Genomic DNA, 18,155 nt, shown 5'->3' with positions numbered 1-18,155 from the left:
GTGCCAGCGTCTGTACCAAGAGTTTATATTTATTAATTTATTTAATTCTTATTTCAACTTTGTAAAATATGTATTATTTGTTTCCATTTTACAAATTAAGAAAGTGAGACTCAGAGTGAATTGCCCAAGGTGACATGATTATTAATAGCAAAAAAGCTTCAAACTCAGGTTGTCTGAATCCAGAATTCCTTGTCTTATTGCCTCACTACTGGATCTTGTATGAAATGACTAGAGTCTGCCACAGGAGAGGCACTTGAAGGTGAAGGCACCTAAAATTATGTCAGATAGATGAGAGACCCAGCAACTGGAGGTATCTATCTGAAGAGAACAAGAGCATGAGTAAGGCAGATCACAAAGGGTGGGCCCTCCTGTCTCCCTCCCCACTACCAAGGGTAGACATGGGGCATGTCTCCCTCAGGAGTCAATCAGGCCAATAGTCAACCAGGGTACCACCACTCTATCTGTTACTGTCACACCTTGTCTCTATGGGGACTTCTCCAACTCTTAGAAGTAATAAGATTAGACTGGAAAGGAAGTCTGGAATCATACATATCATATATAGTTTGGAGGGCCAAGCTGAGGATTTTGGATAATTCACTACTCATGCTCTTCTTTGGAGCATCAGGTTTAAAAAGTAATTATATTCACCATTTATTAAGAACTCAGTAGGGGCTAAGCCTTATATCAGGTCCTTGCATATCTTATTACACTCACCCTCACAATAACCCTGCAATGTAAACATTAATGTCCCAATTAATAGATGTGAAAATCCAACAACCAGGAGCCTTTGACTTGCTGAATGTCGCTCAGTTGATAAATGGCCCAGGCAGGACCAACATTCAGTCTGTGGTTCAACAGCAGCACCACCTCCTTTCTTCAAAGATAACAGCAGATGAGAGTCAAAGATCAAGGTCTAAGTCAGGATTTAAATTTAATCCTCATTTAAATGCTAGCTAGCTGCCTGCCAACCATTTAATTTTGGGGACATCCTCTTGAGCCAAAATATTCTTATCTATAAAATGGGGCAAATATCACCAGTGTCACAGTATTTTTAGAACCCTCATATACAAATGCTTAGATACTAGAAAATTCTCTCCGAACAGGAGCCTCTATGGTCAGCTGCCCTTTCACAGGCGATTCTAAGTATAAGAAATAACTGACAAAGTTCGGGGAACTTCACCAAAGGCACCAGCTCTACACTAGAGGCCTTTAAAAATCCTAGGGAAATACAGAACATGGATCATGCCCTCAGAGGAAGAAAATCACATGAAATAATTAAGAGGAATAAATGTTATTAGATAAGTCAACACTGCATTGTGAGGCATGAATTCTAAGAAAAGGAGGCAATTCCAGAGAGCCAAAACCATCAGGGAAGGCCTTCCTGGAGCTGCTGGCATGGAACAGAAACCAAAGCAGCTTCAGTTAAGAGAGAAGGCTGGAAGAGGTGATGTTGTGGGGGCTAAAATGCAGACAGGGATAAGCTGAGTTGAGGATGAGAGGATCATGTAACTTAGAGCTCAGGTACTGGGAGGAATTTACAGAGACCACCTAATCTACCACCCCTACTGCTTGGTGGTGATGTGGGAGGCCAAGTGTGGCCAGAGGTGAAATGGGATAATATTCTAGAACATCAGAGTTCAAAGAGCCTTTAAAATACCCCCATTCTATGTCTTCGAACACTTTTAGTAGTAAAACCCCTCTTCTACCAAAGAAAACCTTTCATGGAGCTCAAATATACAAAGAAAATTATGACTGATGTGGAGGCTGAGGCCCCGAATGAAGGTTCTGCTCCAAGCCCCTGTTTCTCATGGAGGTAAAGAGGGAAGCAGTTCACTATAGGGTTCAGTGTCAGATGGTCACCAACATGACCAGACACAGACCTTCAGAGGATGTCTAAGCACCTTCCGTGGGTCTTTCTGTCTCCAAGAACAGGCAATCTGAACAGAGATTGAGGAAGGCCCTATAGTGGCTGGGATGGACAAAGCAGGTAGGAGATCTCATAGAGAGGCTTCAAGGTCAATGAGAGACATGGAAAACATATTCCTTTACCTTCCTGCAGCATGTAAAACTCATAATGGGATGGGTAAAGGGGGTAGGAGGTCTCATAAGAGGCTTCAAAGTCAATGAGAAATGTGGAGAATATTTACCTTCCTATAGCATGCAAAACTAACAGTACCCCCATGCTCTCTCCCCTGCCTCAGAAACTAAGCGCTGGCCTCGTAACCTCTGTATCCATGGCCATGGGCCCTGGGCTCAGTGCCTTCTGGGCATCTTACCTGGTCCCGAGTGTAAGGCGTGTCCACTCTCTGCTTGTCACTGCAGGCTTCCAGGAGGACACGGATGGCGTTCAGCTGCAGGAGCATCTCGCAGGCCATTGTATCAAAGAACGTGATGTTGGCAAGGGCCGCAGAGGCCAGCAGGAAGACTTCCCCTGATGAGGCCTCTTGGCACAGTTCTGGATGGCAATGAGAAAGAATATAACTTCCGTGCCAAGTGTTTTCATATCAGTTGTCTCATTTGGTTTCCACAGTAGCTCTGGGAGATCTTTTGAGCAGGTGTTATAATAGCCATATTACAGATGAGGAAAGTGGCTACTAAGAGGGAACAGTATCTGTCTACACAGGTGGCAAATGGGATTTGAAACCTGGTATGTAACTCTACTCAATCCTTCATCCAATAAGTATTTATTGAATGAAAACTATGTGTCAGGCACCACTGGGGTCTTGGGATGGCATAGTGAACAAAACAGGTCAGGTCCTTGCCCTTGTTGAGCTCACACTCTACTAGTGGGCAAGAGAAAATAAACTTTAAAAAAATTACTGTACATAATTACAAAGTCTGATAAACACGAGGGAGAAAATAAACAAGTGCTAAGAGAGAATAACTAGCGGTCTGCTGAGGTGTGCAACAAAAGGTGTCCCTAAGAATGTGACTTTACAGCTGAGACCTTAAGGGAAGAAATGGGCCAGTCATAAAAATACTTGGGGAAACAGAATATTCTAGACCAAAGGAAAAAGAGATATAAAGCCTGTGAGTCGGGAAGGAGCTCCCAGTCCATTTGTGTCTCCGGTAATGCACACTAGCCTGCTGCTAAGCTTGCCTTAAGGAAGAGACTAAAGGTGAAAGAGAGAGACTATACCCCTCCAGCTGCCATCAACAGAGCTTCGGTGCTTTCTTTCAGTCCCAGGATAAGGGTCATCTGGCAGCAAGAAAGTCCTATACCAAGTTTCTGAATGTCAGGCTCTTTGTCTCTAATCCTGGTGGTCCTAGCTTAGCCCTACCAAATTCCCCCATTTACCATCTGTAATTGTACTAAGGGCCTTTAAGGAGCAGAGTGACCTCATCCTTCCACCACCTGACACATCCTCCATGGGCTCCACAGAACCTGGAATGGACGCCCACCAAAGGAGGAGGCATAGATGGGCTCTATCCATGGTGCTTCCCCCATTTCAGTGGACCTGATGCCTGGCCCTCAGCTCCAACTTGACTATCAATCAAGGTACTTCTCCAGTCCAGTCCCTCTCCTACTGATAACACCTCTACAAAACCACAGGAGCCAAGGCCATACTTCAGGAAAAGAGTCCCAGGAGAGAAAGAAAGTTCGGGAGACAAAATTGAGCTATCTTCTATCCTGGTCCCTAGTTCTTGCCTCCAGACAGTCTATACTTCCAGCCACCTCTTGGCACCTACCTGTGAATGCACATTCTGATCCCTATCTTTTAGTTTTAGTAGTAAAACCCTTTTTCTACCAATAACATTAGTCTAACACCTGCAGTGGGCCTTGCACTGTGCCATTAAATTCTGAATACCCTCAAATTAGAAAATGATTGTCCACATTTACAACTAGCTGAATCTTAGAGAAGCTAGTAGTAGCAGCAGCTACCATTTATTGAGTGTTACTCACTGCTGTACATATTTTTTACTTCATTACATCATTTAATCCTTACAACAATCCCATTTTTATCACTATTTTATAAATAAAGAAATTGAGGATTGAAATGTTAAGTGATTTGCCCCTGGTCTTATGGCCAGTAAGTAACTCTTTGAGGTTAGAATCAAATCCAGGTCTGCCTGACTCCGAAGTCCCCATTCTTTCTACACTCCAAGTTGCATCTGGTCTCTCAGCCTCTTTGACTCATTCCCAGCAATGCTTCCACAGACGTGCGTTTCGGTTCTATCAGGAAGGTAATGCCTCCCTCTGGGCAATGTTGCTCCCCACAGCCCAGGTTTGACCATTAGATAATTCAAACTCTTGATCCAACCACCCAGGACTGGAACAACAGATTAGCCAAGGTATTAAGAACTCTGATTCCCTTTATCCAATGATTGCCCTATCCTCTGATTTTGGGGAAATCACTGGAGTCCCCAACCCCTTCCAGGCCACCTCCCTACATCCAAGGTTTTGGGTGAGTCTACAGAGCTCATCGGCCCACTTTGCTATAAGATTCCTTCTAGGTCCTAACACTCCCCCTCATTCTCATTCAGTTGCTATTGCTGCTGACACAGCAATTATTAACACAACCAACTAAGTGCCTTTTAATTTTGCTACACATTTATTTGAACTACAGTCTGAGTCACCTGGGATGTGTTAGGAAGATTAAATTGAGGATTCCAGTGACTCATTTATAAATGTTTCCAGGGAATGGCAAGAATTTGGAGGGCTATTTCCCACCAAAGAACAGAGCTCTGGCTTCCTGCCCAGAAGATATCTGCTGAATCTCAGAGTGGACTATACAATGCGTCTTCATCAGGATGAAATAAATAGGAAGATTCCTTGGCTCCAGGGAGAAACCCAGCCTGGGCAGTGAAGCAGGAATGAATATATGACAATAGTGAAAGGTCACTTTGAATATATGTACTTTCATTTATTTGATAATGTTTATAAATTGAGAAATTTTCTATGAAGTTAACAATTTTTGTCTTATCTTTAAAAGTCTATGCCTTTCCTACATGGTAACAATCAACTGAAATTTACCAGTGACCACCCCTTTAGACAGTGCATGGACTTTTCAATTTGACACAGGACTCAAACACCTTTATTCTTCCACCTGCCTCTCTTCAACTCATTTACGTTTCTTACCAGGCTCTGGTGGATGTTGAATATGAGACTCCTGGCATAAGTGAGTCCTAGTGCTGTTGTGTGGCCTTGAGAAAGTAACTTAACCCCTCTAGGCTTAGATTTCTTCACCCAGAGAGTATGCTTGAAACTGTAGGGTCTCTTGAGCTCCCCCGAGCCAAGACTTTCAACAATGGGCTTCTATGTTTTCTCAATTTTGAATAAATGTGGACATTGGCAAATTGATCCTCCTAGCCTGACCTGTGAGTACCACTGCCCACATGACTAGAATCAGCCATAAAGTCAACTTAACTGATGTCTCCTATGTGCGAAGTACTTGCAGATCTCCAAATTCTGGAGTTAGAAGGACCCTTGAGAGAAACTAGTTGCAATGTCTTGTTTATATTAGGAAAACTGTGAAGTGGGTTTTACAATGTGACATGGTAAGAAGTGAGTGGCGGGACCTCACACAGCACCGCCACAGGCTTGCTGCACATAGCCACTTGAATGGATAAGTGAAAAGCCTGAGTCCATACCCAGGGTTCTGACTCCTAGCCCAATGTTCTATGTTGCCCCTAAGTTCGTGCTATTTCAGATATTTCCAGCCCTGACATGGTCACTCCAAGAGCTAATCCTAAATTTTCTGATGAAATTAACTTTCATTTCATTTCAATTAGATATAGATATAAAGAGAGTGACAGAGAAATAGAAACACAGATCACTACTAGCACTAGCACTTTTAAAAGAAAGAGGTGGGTCACAAAAAACTCCCTGGGGATTGTTATCCAGACTGGCCCTTTCAGTTTCTATAATTTAGCAAAGGAAAACTAAGAAAAGAGCATATTTCAGATACGGATCTATGATTCTCCTGCCAGGGATACATACGTTTGAATAGGGGAACCTAGAGGAGTCAATGCTTTCAAGGCCCCATGATGTGAGACCAATGGTGGGATTTTCAGGCAGCAGGTTGTGGTGGGCTGGTGCTCTCTGAGAAACCATTTTCCCCAGTCATTACTCTCATAGTCACTGGGTACAAGGACTGAGACTTTAGGAAAAATGCCTATCAGAGTCTCTCAATCTGAGTATCTGAACCTCAAAATTTGAGGCACCACTCCTTTCTAGGGCTTGTCCTGGACTCCCTTCTGAAAGGCCATTGAATCCCAAACTGACAATAATTCAGGTTGCTTCTCAGAGGGCCACACACATTTTAATAGGAAACTCTTGACAACAGAGCTCATCAAAGCCTAATTCAGATCCATTAATGGTGGGATTTCAGCAAATGTGATCATCTATGCAGGAGATATTTGGGGTGCAATGAGTGGCAGATGGGAAGGCCTTCCTGGCTATTCCTGAAGACAACTGTGCCAAGGCCCTCTCTCCTAGTGGTCCCACTGCCCAGGGTGACTCACTGATGAGGGCTGTCACGATCTCCTCCATGCTCTCCATGAAGCTACTGAGGTGCTGGGTGACGGGCAGGTGTGGGGAGGTGACCTGGGCCACCACAGCTGCAGCCTCAGCCCGTGTGGCCTCTGAGTGGCTGTCGTCAGTCAGGATGTCGGCCAAGCACAGAACGCCATCCACCTGCAGATGGAGAGAGGGAGCTCCCCTGTGCATTCTGGGTGAACACCACTGCCCATGGCATTAATGAGACAGATTCAGCACCCCCTACATGGAAGCCAGCTCTGGCTTCCCAGAACAGCCCAGGACCCCATGTGGAGCCAGGGACAATCCAGTGAAAAGGCCCTCAGAATGACTCAAATTCTGGCACCTGGAGGCCCCTCCTTTGAGTCCAGCGGAGATCAGTAACCTTCCATGGGCCTCCTAGAGAGCAGACAGCAAGTCAAGTGTCCAGAGGCAGGACCCTGGTCATCAACCACAGCAAATTGTCATAAAAGAATAGTCACTTAGAAATCTCACATCCCCGACCTCTAATCCTGGACCCCTCTTCCTTGCTATGTGACTTGGCATTAGTCAGTTAGCCTCTCTGAGATTCTGTTTCATCACCCTTCAACAGGGTGTTGTGGGATTGAAGAGATAAAGCAGGCAATGCCTGATAAGAAGAGATGCTCAAGAAATGTTGGTTTCTTCCTCATATTTAGCAACAGGATGAGCTTAGTATTTCCTTCCCCATCTTGTCCTCCACCATCCTCCCTGATAGAAATGGGGCTGCTTCCCTGGAGGCCTTGCTTTCTGTGCCCAACCAGTAAGGAGCAAACCTGAAACTGGTGGGACATTAGTGCCAGATAAGAACATGTTTCCAAGCTCTGCCTGGACCAGACCTGCTTTTGGTATGATAACAGCTTCTGCTGAGCATGTGCTTACAGTGTGCCAGGCACCATTCTATAGAGTGCACATGTTATTATACAATCTATTCCTTACAATAACCCTCTGAGGTCAGTATTATTATCCCCATTTTACAGATGAGAAAGCTGAGGCCCAGAAAGGTTCATTGACTTGCCCCAGATCAAGAACTTTAAAAGCAGTTGGTAGAGCATTCAAACTCAAATGGTCCTGGTGTCAAAACCCAGGTTTTGATTATGCTGCCTCCTAAGAAGTGGCATCTGAGCTCAGACCTCAGCCTCCATCAGGGTCAGTACACAAAACTTGCTGGAGAAAAAGAGGGCAGGAGCTTGTCAAGATTAGCTCTGCAGTGCTATTGCAGCCCCTCAAATGCCCTGGGCACCAGCCTGCCTGGGGACCCTGCCACCAAGCACCAAGTCCTTCTCAGGTTGGGAGTGGGAGGTAGGGATGAGGCAGGGGAAGAACAGGAGAGGTGGGTGAGGAGCAGCCCGTGCTCATTCCCTACACCTGCCACAGACCTGAGGCTTCTGTCCCTATATCTTCCTGCCACTCAGCTCCTGTGGGCCTCCAGAGGTCTGCATTTCGTTTGACTAATTACCACCACTGAGTTCTGTGCCTCCCTTAAATGGCTCTTGGGAGCTGTAAGGTCCATTAGCTGTGAAAGCCTTTGGCAATCTCAGACTCAGAGGAGATAAATGTGGAAACAGGAGCCCAGGGAACTGTCCGCAATAAAACTCACCTGGATGTGCTTAATAAAAGGAAACAAACAGCAGCCATGTGGTCCCTGGCAGAACTGGACTCATGCCAGGTGTTTAACTAACAGGCCTTCAGAGAGGGGCGTTGTTTGGGCCTAGAAAAGGGAAGGGAAGCAGGGACTAGAAGCAGGAAGCAGCCCTATTGCCATCATAAGAAACCTCTTACCCCATCTGGCCTTCATCCCTTTCATCCTTCCAGCACAGATCAAGCTCGTTGCTAAGAAGTTATAGGATCATTAGTGGAGAAATGTCTCTAACAATCCCGTCTCCTTAATCTCAACGTGGTTGCAGATGCTATCCTGGTTCCCAGCTCAGATGTGAATACCAGTCGGACCCAAACCAGTAACTTGCCCTAATCCCCAACACATGCTTGGAGATAGGCCAATCTGAACATACCGGAAAGGCCAAGGAGTTGATGGTCCCCAGGGTCTGCTGCCACCCAAGGCCTGGCTGCCAGGCCTGCTCCCTAGTCCAGACTGCTGCTCTGAAACCCCACTGAATAAAACATCCCTGACATATACTGCATGCCAAGCCTTGTGCTGGGAACAGTGTCCACTGCAGTGGGGAAGGTGATTCACACCTACAAATTACAAATGAAGATGCTCTACAGAGGGGCCTCCTGGAGGTTACCCTGACTTAATGTCCATGCCTCAGGTGGGAGACATGGCCCACTTTGGGGCTCCCATGCCCAAGTACCTTTGCTATCATTGTCATATTTATCACACCAACAGGCCCTGTTTCTCCAAGTGAGGTCTGTGAACCAGCTGCATCAAATTCAGTGAGAGTTTCCTAAGAGCAAGTTCCTGTACCCCACCCAGACCTATTCCACCAGAATCGCCAGGGAGGCTTGAGAATCTGCTTTTTAACAGCTCCACAGCTGACTTTTATGTGCCAGCAATTCGGAAGAGCACTAATACTGTGTGATTCTCTGCTCCTTTGTCTGTCTCCTCCCCTGTTCCCCTGCCATCTCTGCAAGCCTGGGGACCACAACTTGTTAACTCCTGGCTGCTCCAGGTCTGGCATGTAGTAGGCCTTTAGTAAGCGGGAAATAAATACAATAAAGTAAAATTCGACCTAATACTTAAGGACACACTTTAGACAAGTAAAGCTAAAGGAATGGCATTGTAGATGGAGGAGCTATTGTAAGTAAAGGCAATTATAGGAAAAGATACCATTGGAGAAACAGCCAACATGAGAACTTAAATCGATTATTGACCCCAGGAAAGTGACCCCGTCCTGATGTAGATCCCAATTCCTTCACTGTCCTTTGGTTTCCAGAGGATCTATGGAGTTGTCTATACAATTGCCAATTGCCCATTGTCTTGATCCCTTTTAATTTGTTTTATACATTTCAGATCTCTTTTGGTAACATTAATTATCCCTTTGAAAGGGAAATATATATATATATATATGTACATATTTTATATATATATAGAGAGAGAGAGAGAATAAGTTTTAACAAATAATAAAATGAACACCTGTAGGTGTAGATGTATATGCCTAATATCCAGAAATTCTAGTCTTAGAAATAAAATCAAGAAGTCCCCTGCATACCTTTCATGGTGTCATACCTCTGATTTCTCCTGCTGGATGGACCATTACTCTGAGTTTTATGCATATTATTCCCTTGTTTTCCTCAGAGGTTTATTGCATGTATCCACTGTTAGTTTTATAAGATTTGTACTTGACATAAATGGTATGTTGAATATAGCAATTGACTTTTCTCTCCAGTCAGTATTTGTTTATGAAACCTCTTTTTTTTTGTTGCATGTAGCTATGATCAATTTATTCTCACTGTTGTATGGTATTTCATTATATAAATCAATTTCAATTCATTTATGCATTCTCCCGTCGATGGGTGTCTGAGTGGCTTCCCAGTTTTTGCTATAATGGACAGTGCTGCTATAAATATTCTTCTAAATGTCTTCTGGTGAACATGTGCCAGTTTCTTCAGAGATCCCAATCTAGGAGTGGAATTCCTAGGGCATAGTGTTTCCACATCTTTAGCTTTATTGGTATTGCCAAAGTGTTTTGCAACATGATAGTAGTAATTTTTATTCCCACCAGTAATACGTAATCACACTTACACCAGATTCTTGCCAATACTTGCTATTGGCAGATTTTAAAATTTTTTCAATTTTATGGCTATAAAAATTGTATTTTAACCTGCATGTCTCCACTTACTAATGAGGTGGAAAGACTTTTAATATCATTATTTTGCTTTGATTTGGTTTGTTTTGGCTTTTGTTTTTTGCAAGTTGGATCTCCTCTACTATGAATTGCCTGTTTACTGTCTTTTCATAGGGGCCAAATTTTAATAGCGTTTGGTTCGGATGCAGCTGACCGGCCACTTGGTCTGCTGCCAGCAAGTTGATCTTCATATTCATTACCATCTCAGCAGCTCTTGCACAGCCCAGCTCACCATAGTAGGAGTCCACTCAAGCGCCCCACACCACTGGGTTCTGGGCTTCCCAGCACCTGAGGCAATCCCTGTAGCATCAGAACATGCACAGACATTAGAGTTAGGCCTACCCAGGTCTGAATCCTGCCTCTATCCTTTACTAGCTGAACAATTTTCTTACCTACTGATATAGTTTGGCTGTGTCCCCACCCAGATCTCACCTTGAACTGTAGTTCCCATAATCCCCACATGTCATGAGAGGGACCTGGTGGGAGGAAATTGAGTCATGCTGTTCTTGTGATAGTGAGTGAGTTCTCATGAGATCTGATGATTTTATAAGGGGCTTCCCCTCACCCCCCCCCGCTTTGCTCTGCACTTCTCCTTGCTGCTGCCATATGAAGAAGGATGTATTTGTTTCCCCTTCCACCATGATTGTAAGTTTCCTGAGACCTCCCCAGTCCTGTGGAACTGAGAGTCAATTAAGCCTCTTTCGGTTATAAATTACCCAGTCTTGGGTATGTCCTTACAGCAATGTGAGAACAGACTAATACACCTACTTTGAGCTTTTATCTGTAAAACAGGAATAATACCAATCTCACAGGTTTTTTTCTCCTTATAAAATGTGGCTAAAAGTAACAACTTCAGAGGACCATTGGAATTATTAAATGAGAGAATGCATGTATAGTGCCTGCCACATGGTGGCACCATCATTCCCTCCCCTCCCCACCTGATGGCTCCTTGACTTGGGGCCCTGAATCCTAGGTTCACCCCACTTCTGCCTGTCCCAGCCTCCTGACAGGGCTTCTCTCCAGAACTCCTTTCTGCACACTCTTTTGGGACTGAGATCACAGCAAGAACGTCAGCTCTTTGGATTGGGGCCCAAAGTTTAACCACTTGTTTAGACATCCTTCAGTCATGCAGCACAGAACCAGGACTTTTAAAATGGGAGTGATTTCTGTTTGGATTACTGACTAGGAACAATGCAATGAACAATTGCAACTCCTCAGAAGGAAATAAAGAGAAAGTCAGTACTATCCCTGCATTTCTATAGTTCAATAAACATTTCCTGAGCACCTACATTGTGATAGATGCTGACCTGGACAGTGACACAGAGATGAAGCAGAAATAAAGACAGAGATGAAGACGCAAAGACACACAGCAACAAGAAAATGGAGAGTGAGACAGAGAGAAAGTGAGAGAGGGGAGAGAGAAATCATATGCTTACAAAGGATTTGAGAAATTGTCTGATGCAAATCTCAATCTCTTAGTTCCTCTCTCACTTGGCCTCTCTGTAACCTCTACTGCTCCTGAGAATTCAGTTCTCTCCATCTTGCCCTGATCTCCTGCTGAGACTTTATGTTGCCACATTTTGGGCTCCTCCCTAGCTCACCACTTTTTACCATTTGCTCTGTTGGCCTCTCCTCCTTTGCATTCATCTCAACTGGCATATAACAGGTTTTGCAGCCAGACCTGTTTACTCCATATCAGACAAAGGCCCCCAAACACAAGTTGCCTCAGTGACTCCCTACAATGACCCCCAAACCTAGCCCTCTTTTCTGAGATCCACATCTACATTCCACACTGCTATCTTATCATTTTATATTTAATTCTAAACATAATTTGCCTGGATATTCCACAGCACCTCAAACCCAATTCACTTAAAGCTGAAGCGGTCATTTTCCCTGTTTTCCCTCCTTGCTCCCCTCTCAGATCTGGTCAAATGTCACTTCTTCTGTGAACATGCATGCACCTGCCTCACCCAGAAGAGGTCATCTCTGTTCTCCCCATTGCCACATCACTGTGGTCTGACCTCAGCTAGAACACCTATCAAGTTAGATGGTCTCATCCGGTTACATGCATATTCCCCAAGTAGATTTGAGCCCTCAGGGCAGCTCCTATACCAAATTCTCTCTAGGTTCTCAGCATCCAGCTGAAGCCTAACACACAGCAGTTTACTGATGAAGTATGGGCTGAATGATGAGGAAATGGAGGCCCAGGGAGGAGACGAGACTACCCAGGCCACATGGCAAGTTAATGCCAGGGCCAGGACTCCAATTCTGGCCTCCTCACTCATTGTCCCATGCCTCCCTCATTGGGGCCTCTGGGGAGAAGAGGAGAAGCTGGAGAAAGGGCCAGGTTAGTTCCCATGATGGGCCCAGAAGTAGCCCACCCTGAGGCCAGCAGCCCCAAACACAAGTCCCACTTTAGGAAAGTCTCCATCCCCAAATCACGCACTTCCCATCCCTTGCTGTAAACTTAATGATGCCAAGAGAACAATCTAATCAAAGCACTTTCACATCCCTAAAGAAATTGCTGCTGGAAGCACTTATAGATAATTAGCTTTTACATGGAATGGAATGGGCCTGGGCCTGAAGCCAGACTTTCCTCATGGGCGGGCATGCAAGTGGTGATGAGGATGGCCTGGCCTGGTCATCATCTGGGCAGCAGAGCTGATGCACCTGGAGTCTGGATACAGAAGGGGCTGGCAAATGCTGAGATTCTTCCCAGGGAGTGGGAGGAAGAGCATGGAAATTGTCTTAGTCTATTTTATGCTGCTATAATGAAATACACCTGAGACTGACTTCTTACAGTTCTAGAGGCTGTGAAGTCCAAGTTTCAGGAGCCCACTTGCTGTGTCATTCTGTAGTAGAAGGTAGAAGGGCAAGAGATCTTGCATAAAAGGATTGGGGGCCATAAAACTGAACTCCTCTTTTTATCAAGAGCCCACGCCCAAGATATCTAACCCACTCCCAAAATAACAGCGTTAATCTATTCACGGGCACAGAGCCCTCATGACCTAATCACCTCTTAAAGGTCCCGGCTCTCAACAGAGTTGCACTGGGTTGGAAACAGAGTTGTTTCCAGCATATAAACCTTGGGGGACACAATCAAACCATAGCAGAACCCTTGCAGTTAAAGAACCCAAAGTGTACAGTAAGCATCATATCCGGTTTATGGGCAATATTCTCCTACTGATTATTGGAAAAGCACCAGTGGTGGTTTTTAGGCAAATATCTAAAGGACACAGGCTAATATACAAAGGCCCATTATATAACACTGGTACTAGTCTGCTTTTCTTAGTTTTGATTTTTAGGGAGGTTTTTTTTTTTTTGTTTTATGTGTCTAATTTTAAGGAAAAGGAGGTACAGTTGGTTGCTGGATTATAACAATTAAACAGAATCATGGGAATGCACTGAAAACTCAGCCATAGGAGCAGCAGAGTGACCTAGAGACATCCAAATTTTCTGTTTCTTTCTGTCCTTCCAGACACCTAAAGACTGCAGGAAGATACAAGATGAGTGGGAATCACAAAGCGACTGGAATCCTGCTCATTGGTCTAGGCAGGATGGACCTGTTTGTCCAGGGTATAGTTAGAGGGCAAATTCAGTTATAATCAGAAAGGGGAGCAAGGGTCATGTCCAAGGAAGCAAAGATAACAGACAGCCCAAGGGAAAGGGCAAAGCATTTCATGGAATAAATAAACCCATGGGTCAGAGGCAGAATGCTAATGTGGACTGTACACCAGATAGGGACAAGGTTCAGGATGACGTCTGTAACAGTCTAAGGGATTAATTAAAGACTCCCTTTATACAATGAGGTGTTTGTTTTACGGAGTGGTGGTAGAGCTGAGAGCTCCATAGAAAGCTACCGAAGCTAAAATAGGTCTTCAGGATGATAATATTATCCTCCTCCAAACTAATATATCCCAGCACTCAACTTCTTTTGCTATGTCAAACAAGAATCTTTAGTTAAAAGCTAAATGGAAAAACACAAATATTAATGTGTAATATGGAATGGAACAATGAATGAAAGGGATTATACAACCAGTTTGGCAGGCAAGTCAGTGACGTAGAGAGAGAAAGAGATATATAGGCAGAGAAAGCGGGGATGAGTTATTAAGGTGGAAAGCAATTATGGATTGAATAACTTAAGAGTATATAGAGTAAATAATTTCCCTATTAAGCAGATGATTTTCCCTATAGCCGATTTTCAAACAGATGCTCTGAAGGTGCTTTGGGGGTGGATTTCTCTTTGGGCTAGGGTTACTAGGCATGTGCTGATAAGAACATACCAAGTTTTCAGCAAAGCACTACTGGGCGCAGCTGGGATCTGAATTGTACCCAATCTGCTTCTAGATCAGTGGTCCTCAGCCTGGTTCTTAGATAATTAGAATCATCTAGGACAGTTTTAAAGACACATATACCCAGACTTTACCACCAGAAATTTGAATTTAATTGGTCTGTGGTACAGTCTTGGTATCATTAAGCTTTTATTTTTGTTTTTGTTTTTTTGAGACAAGGTCTCACTCTGTCGCCCAGGTTGGAGTGCAGTGATCTGCCTGCCTCGACCTCCTAAAGTGCTGGGGATATCATTAGTTTGTAAAACTCCTCAAGTAACTCTCATGGACATCCTGAGTCGAGCAGCACTGTTTCAGAGATATCTGTAATACCAGGAAGTTGCACAACCTTCAGAGCAAGAAAAGCCTGGGCTCCTGGCTGACTTGGTGAAATGAGCAAGTTATCCACCTTCTATGAGCCTCATTTTTAATCCTTAAAATAATAACGGTATCATACTTAATAATAAAATAATAAATTAAATATTGACAGCTTTTTACCTGAAATCAGTAACAAGATAAAGATATCCATTATCACTGCTCTCATTTAAAACCATACTGCCCAATGCAATCAGACAAGAAATGCAAAAATAGAAGGATTCAAAAAGGAGAAGCAAAACTGTCATTATTTACAGATGACATAATTGTGTACATAGAAAACCCTAATGAATCTATACATTATTAAAAACAGTAAGTAAATATAGCAAGTAATATTACTGGATACAATATCAAATTTGTATTTTTTATGTATTAGCAACAACAGAAAATAAAAATTAAAAAACACCATTTACATTTGCATGAAATCATAACTAGAAATAAATCTAAAAAAGATGTGCAAGATGCCAGCACTAAAAACTCAAAACATTGCTGAGAGAAATTAAAGACAGTTTGTATGAAGTAGAGATATGTACTTTGTTCATTGATTAGGATATTCTACATTGTTTAAGATGTCCATTTCTGGTGGGGCACAGTGACTCATGCCTGTAATTCCAGTACTTTGGGAGGCTGAGGTGGGCGGATCACCTGAGGTCAGGGAGGCTGAGGTGGGCGGATTACATGAGGTCAGGAGTTCAAGATCAGTCTGGCTAACACGGTGAAATCCCATCTCTACTAAAAATACAAAATTAGCTGGGCATGGTGGCACACACCTGTAATCCTAGCTACTTGGGAGGCTGAGGCAGGAGACTCGCATGAACCCGGGAGGCAGAGGTTGCAGTGAGCCAGAATCATGCCACCGCACTCCAGCCTGGGTGACAGAGTGAGACTCTGTCTCCAAAAAAAAAAAAAAAAAACAAGGATGTCCATTTCCAAAAATTTAAATTTTAAAAAATCTCAATCAACATTTCAGCAGGTATTTTTGTGGACATTGACAAGATGATTCTAAAGTGTATATAAAACTGCAAAGAAATTAAGAATTACCTAGATAATCTTAAAGAAGAACAAAGTTGGTAAATTTATGTTACCAAATAGAAAAATGTATTAGACTATAGAGGCCCAGTGCTCTATTGGCACAAGACGAACAAAAGGGCTAATGGAACAGAAAAAAAATCCAGAAACGGACTCATGCATATATCACTATTTTTTAAAAAAAAGAAAAAGGTATGACTTCAATTCAGTGTGAAAAGTATAGTCTTTTCAATAAACGGTGCTGGCTCAATTGGGTGTCTATATAGGAAAAAAATTGAATTTGTAAACCTCCCCTACTACCCCACTCACTCCGCCCCACACACTGGCCTTGATTGTTGGTCCTGGAGCCCGGAGACCAGCAGCCTCAACAGCCCCAGGAGAAGCCTACCCCAGGCAGCCTGATGGAGCTGCCACTGGTATTCTTATCCACCAGGGGTCGCTGTTGCACAGCACATGGGGTCCCACCGAGCCTCCGCGGACGGAGCCTGCTCCTGCAAACCCACTGTTGCACTTAGGCATCCGGACTGCCTGCCAGCCCCATCCCTTCTCCAAACTCAGGTTGGACCTGGCAGGAAAGGCGCAGTCCCCGAGCCAGCAAGGCCTTCCTTCAGTCTGGAAAGTACTGGCCCATAATCTCAGCCTAGATCTTTGTTAGAAGGGAAGAGGGCTGGTGGGGCAGTGTGGCTGATTTAGTTCCTGCCTCTTTGCATCCTGGCCTCCTTAAATGCCCCCATCCCAGCCATCAAGACAGACAGACAGGAGCTTTGGCATGTCGAAAGTGAACAAGCCACAATCCCTCTGGGAAGGCTCGGTCATGGGCCCTGCCCCCTTGCAAGGCTGGGAAGAGTGGCAGTGACAGTGCCAGCCCCAATTCCTTTCTGCCTGTCAGCCAGAGTCACAGCACAGACAGCTAACCTGGGACCTTGGGGCTCTCTGCAAAGCCTTAGCCCATTCCCATGGGAGTTGAAGGCTAGTGTTTGGGGGTGAGGAGTGGAGGAAGCTGATAATCCTAGATAGGTTGAGTGCCAAAGAGGGGTGAAGAGGCACCTGCAACCTTCATTCAGAGGCATTCTCTTTCTCCCTCTCTCTAAAAGCTACTCCGAGGTAAAGACAGGATTGCAAGACAAATTAAGCAGATTTTTTTGCCTTGCATTCACAGCCCCTCTGTCTCTATCCAGCCTGGCTTATATATTAGAACCAACTCTAGCAAGATAGTAGCTTTGCCTTGGGTTCTGCACACTATGACATCATTCACCTAATGGGACCAGGGGGCGCACTTAGGATTAGGAGCAAAAACGCAGGGTTCTCAGTCTAGCCTCTGTCCCTCCCAGTATCTCTATCCTTTCCAGCTTCAATTTGCTCTTCTGTAAATAAGATGGAGGTGACCATCTCTCCCTGCCCTCCTTACAAAATGACTGTGAAAAGCAAATGGGCATAATGGTGAGAAAAACTGATTAAAGTGAGGGTGTTTTGCTTGCTTGAATTTTTTATTCATTTTTTGCAAAAAATAGCTGTTTCTGACCATCTGCAATCATACAGGGAGCAGAGAGTGGAGAGAGACTCTTGTAAAACAGCAGCAGGGGCCACAGAGCCTCCGCACCACCCCCCCTTGCAGCCCACTCCCTCCTGCCCAGGGCCTCTGGGACTTCAAGAGCTCAGTCTAGGCCTCTCTGTCTTCATCTCTCATTCAGCCCAGCACCTCAGCTGTCAGGGCCTATTGATGCCAAGAAGCTGCCCCAGGAAATGAGGGTGGGGCGTGAGGGAGCTGCATGGAGACAGGCAGCAGTTTTTCCAGCTCTTGCCCTTGGTGATTTTCTTCTTGGACTTGAAATTGAGCCCTCCTCCCCGCTCTCCCCTCATCTTTAATTTCTGTATTGATTTTCATTAAACTCCCCCCTTGGCTCCAGCACAGGGTGAACTAACTCGTTATTTGAAAAAATAAAACAAAAGGGAGGGGTGAGAATAAAAGGATGCTCTTTTGAAAGTGAGACCATCTCTGGTCTTAAGGCTGGAAAAGACAATGACCAGAACTGTCCTGCAGGTTGTCTGAGCCTTGGGCTTTCAGTGCCCCCACGCCTTATGGCCATAGACGTGTAGCTTCCTATCCCTAACATCTCCAGC

The 18,155-nt window shown here is 44.4% G+C and overlaps 1 protein-coding gene across 3 annotated transcripts in view; it reads right to left on the bottom strand.

Moving 5' to 3' along the window:
- Positions 1–18,155, bottom strand: part of INSC (INSC spindle orientation adaptor protein) — a 135,374-nt gene that overhangs the window by 18,340 nt on the left and 98,879 nt on the right. For all 3 annotated transcript variants that reach the window (XM_003910179.4, XM_021926001.2, XM_021926002.2), the window contains 2 exons: positions 6,466–6,637; positions 2,277–2,455 (listed from right to left, as the gene is read on the bottom strand). In XM_003910179.4, coding sequence (XP_003910228.1) covers positions 2,277–2,455; positions 6,466–6,637 — 351 coding nt within the window. The remainder of the gene's footprint in view (positions 1–2,276; positions 2,456–6,465; positions 6,638–18,155) is intronic.

This window comes from Papio anubis, chromosome 12 (assembly GCF_008728515.1).
Source record: "Papio anubis isolate 15944 chromosome 12, Panubis1.0, whole genome shotgun sequence".
NCBI lineage: Eukaryota > Metazoa > Chordata > Mammalia > Primates > Cercopithecidae > Papio > Papio anubis.
The sequence above is the reverse complement of the archived record's forward strand: the minus strand, read 5'-3'. Positions and strand labels throughout refer to the sequence as shown.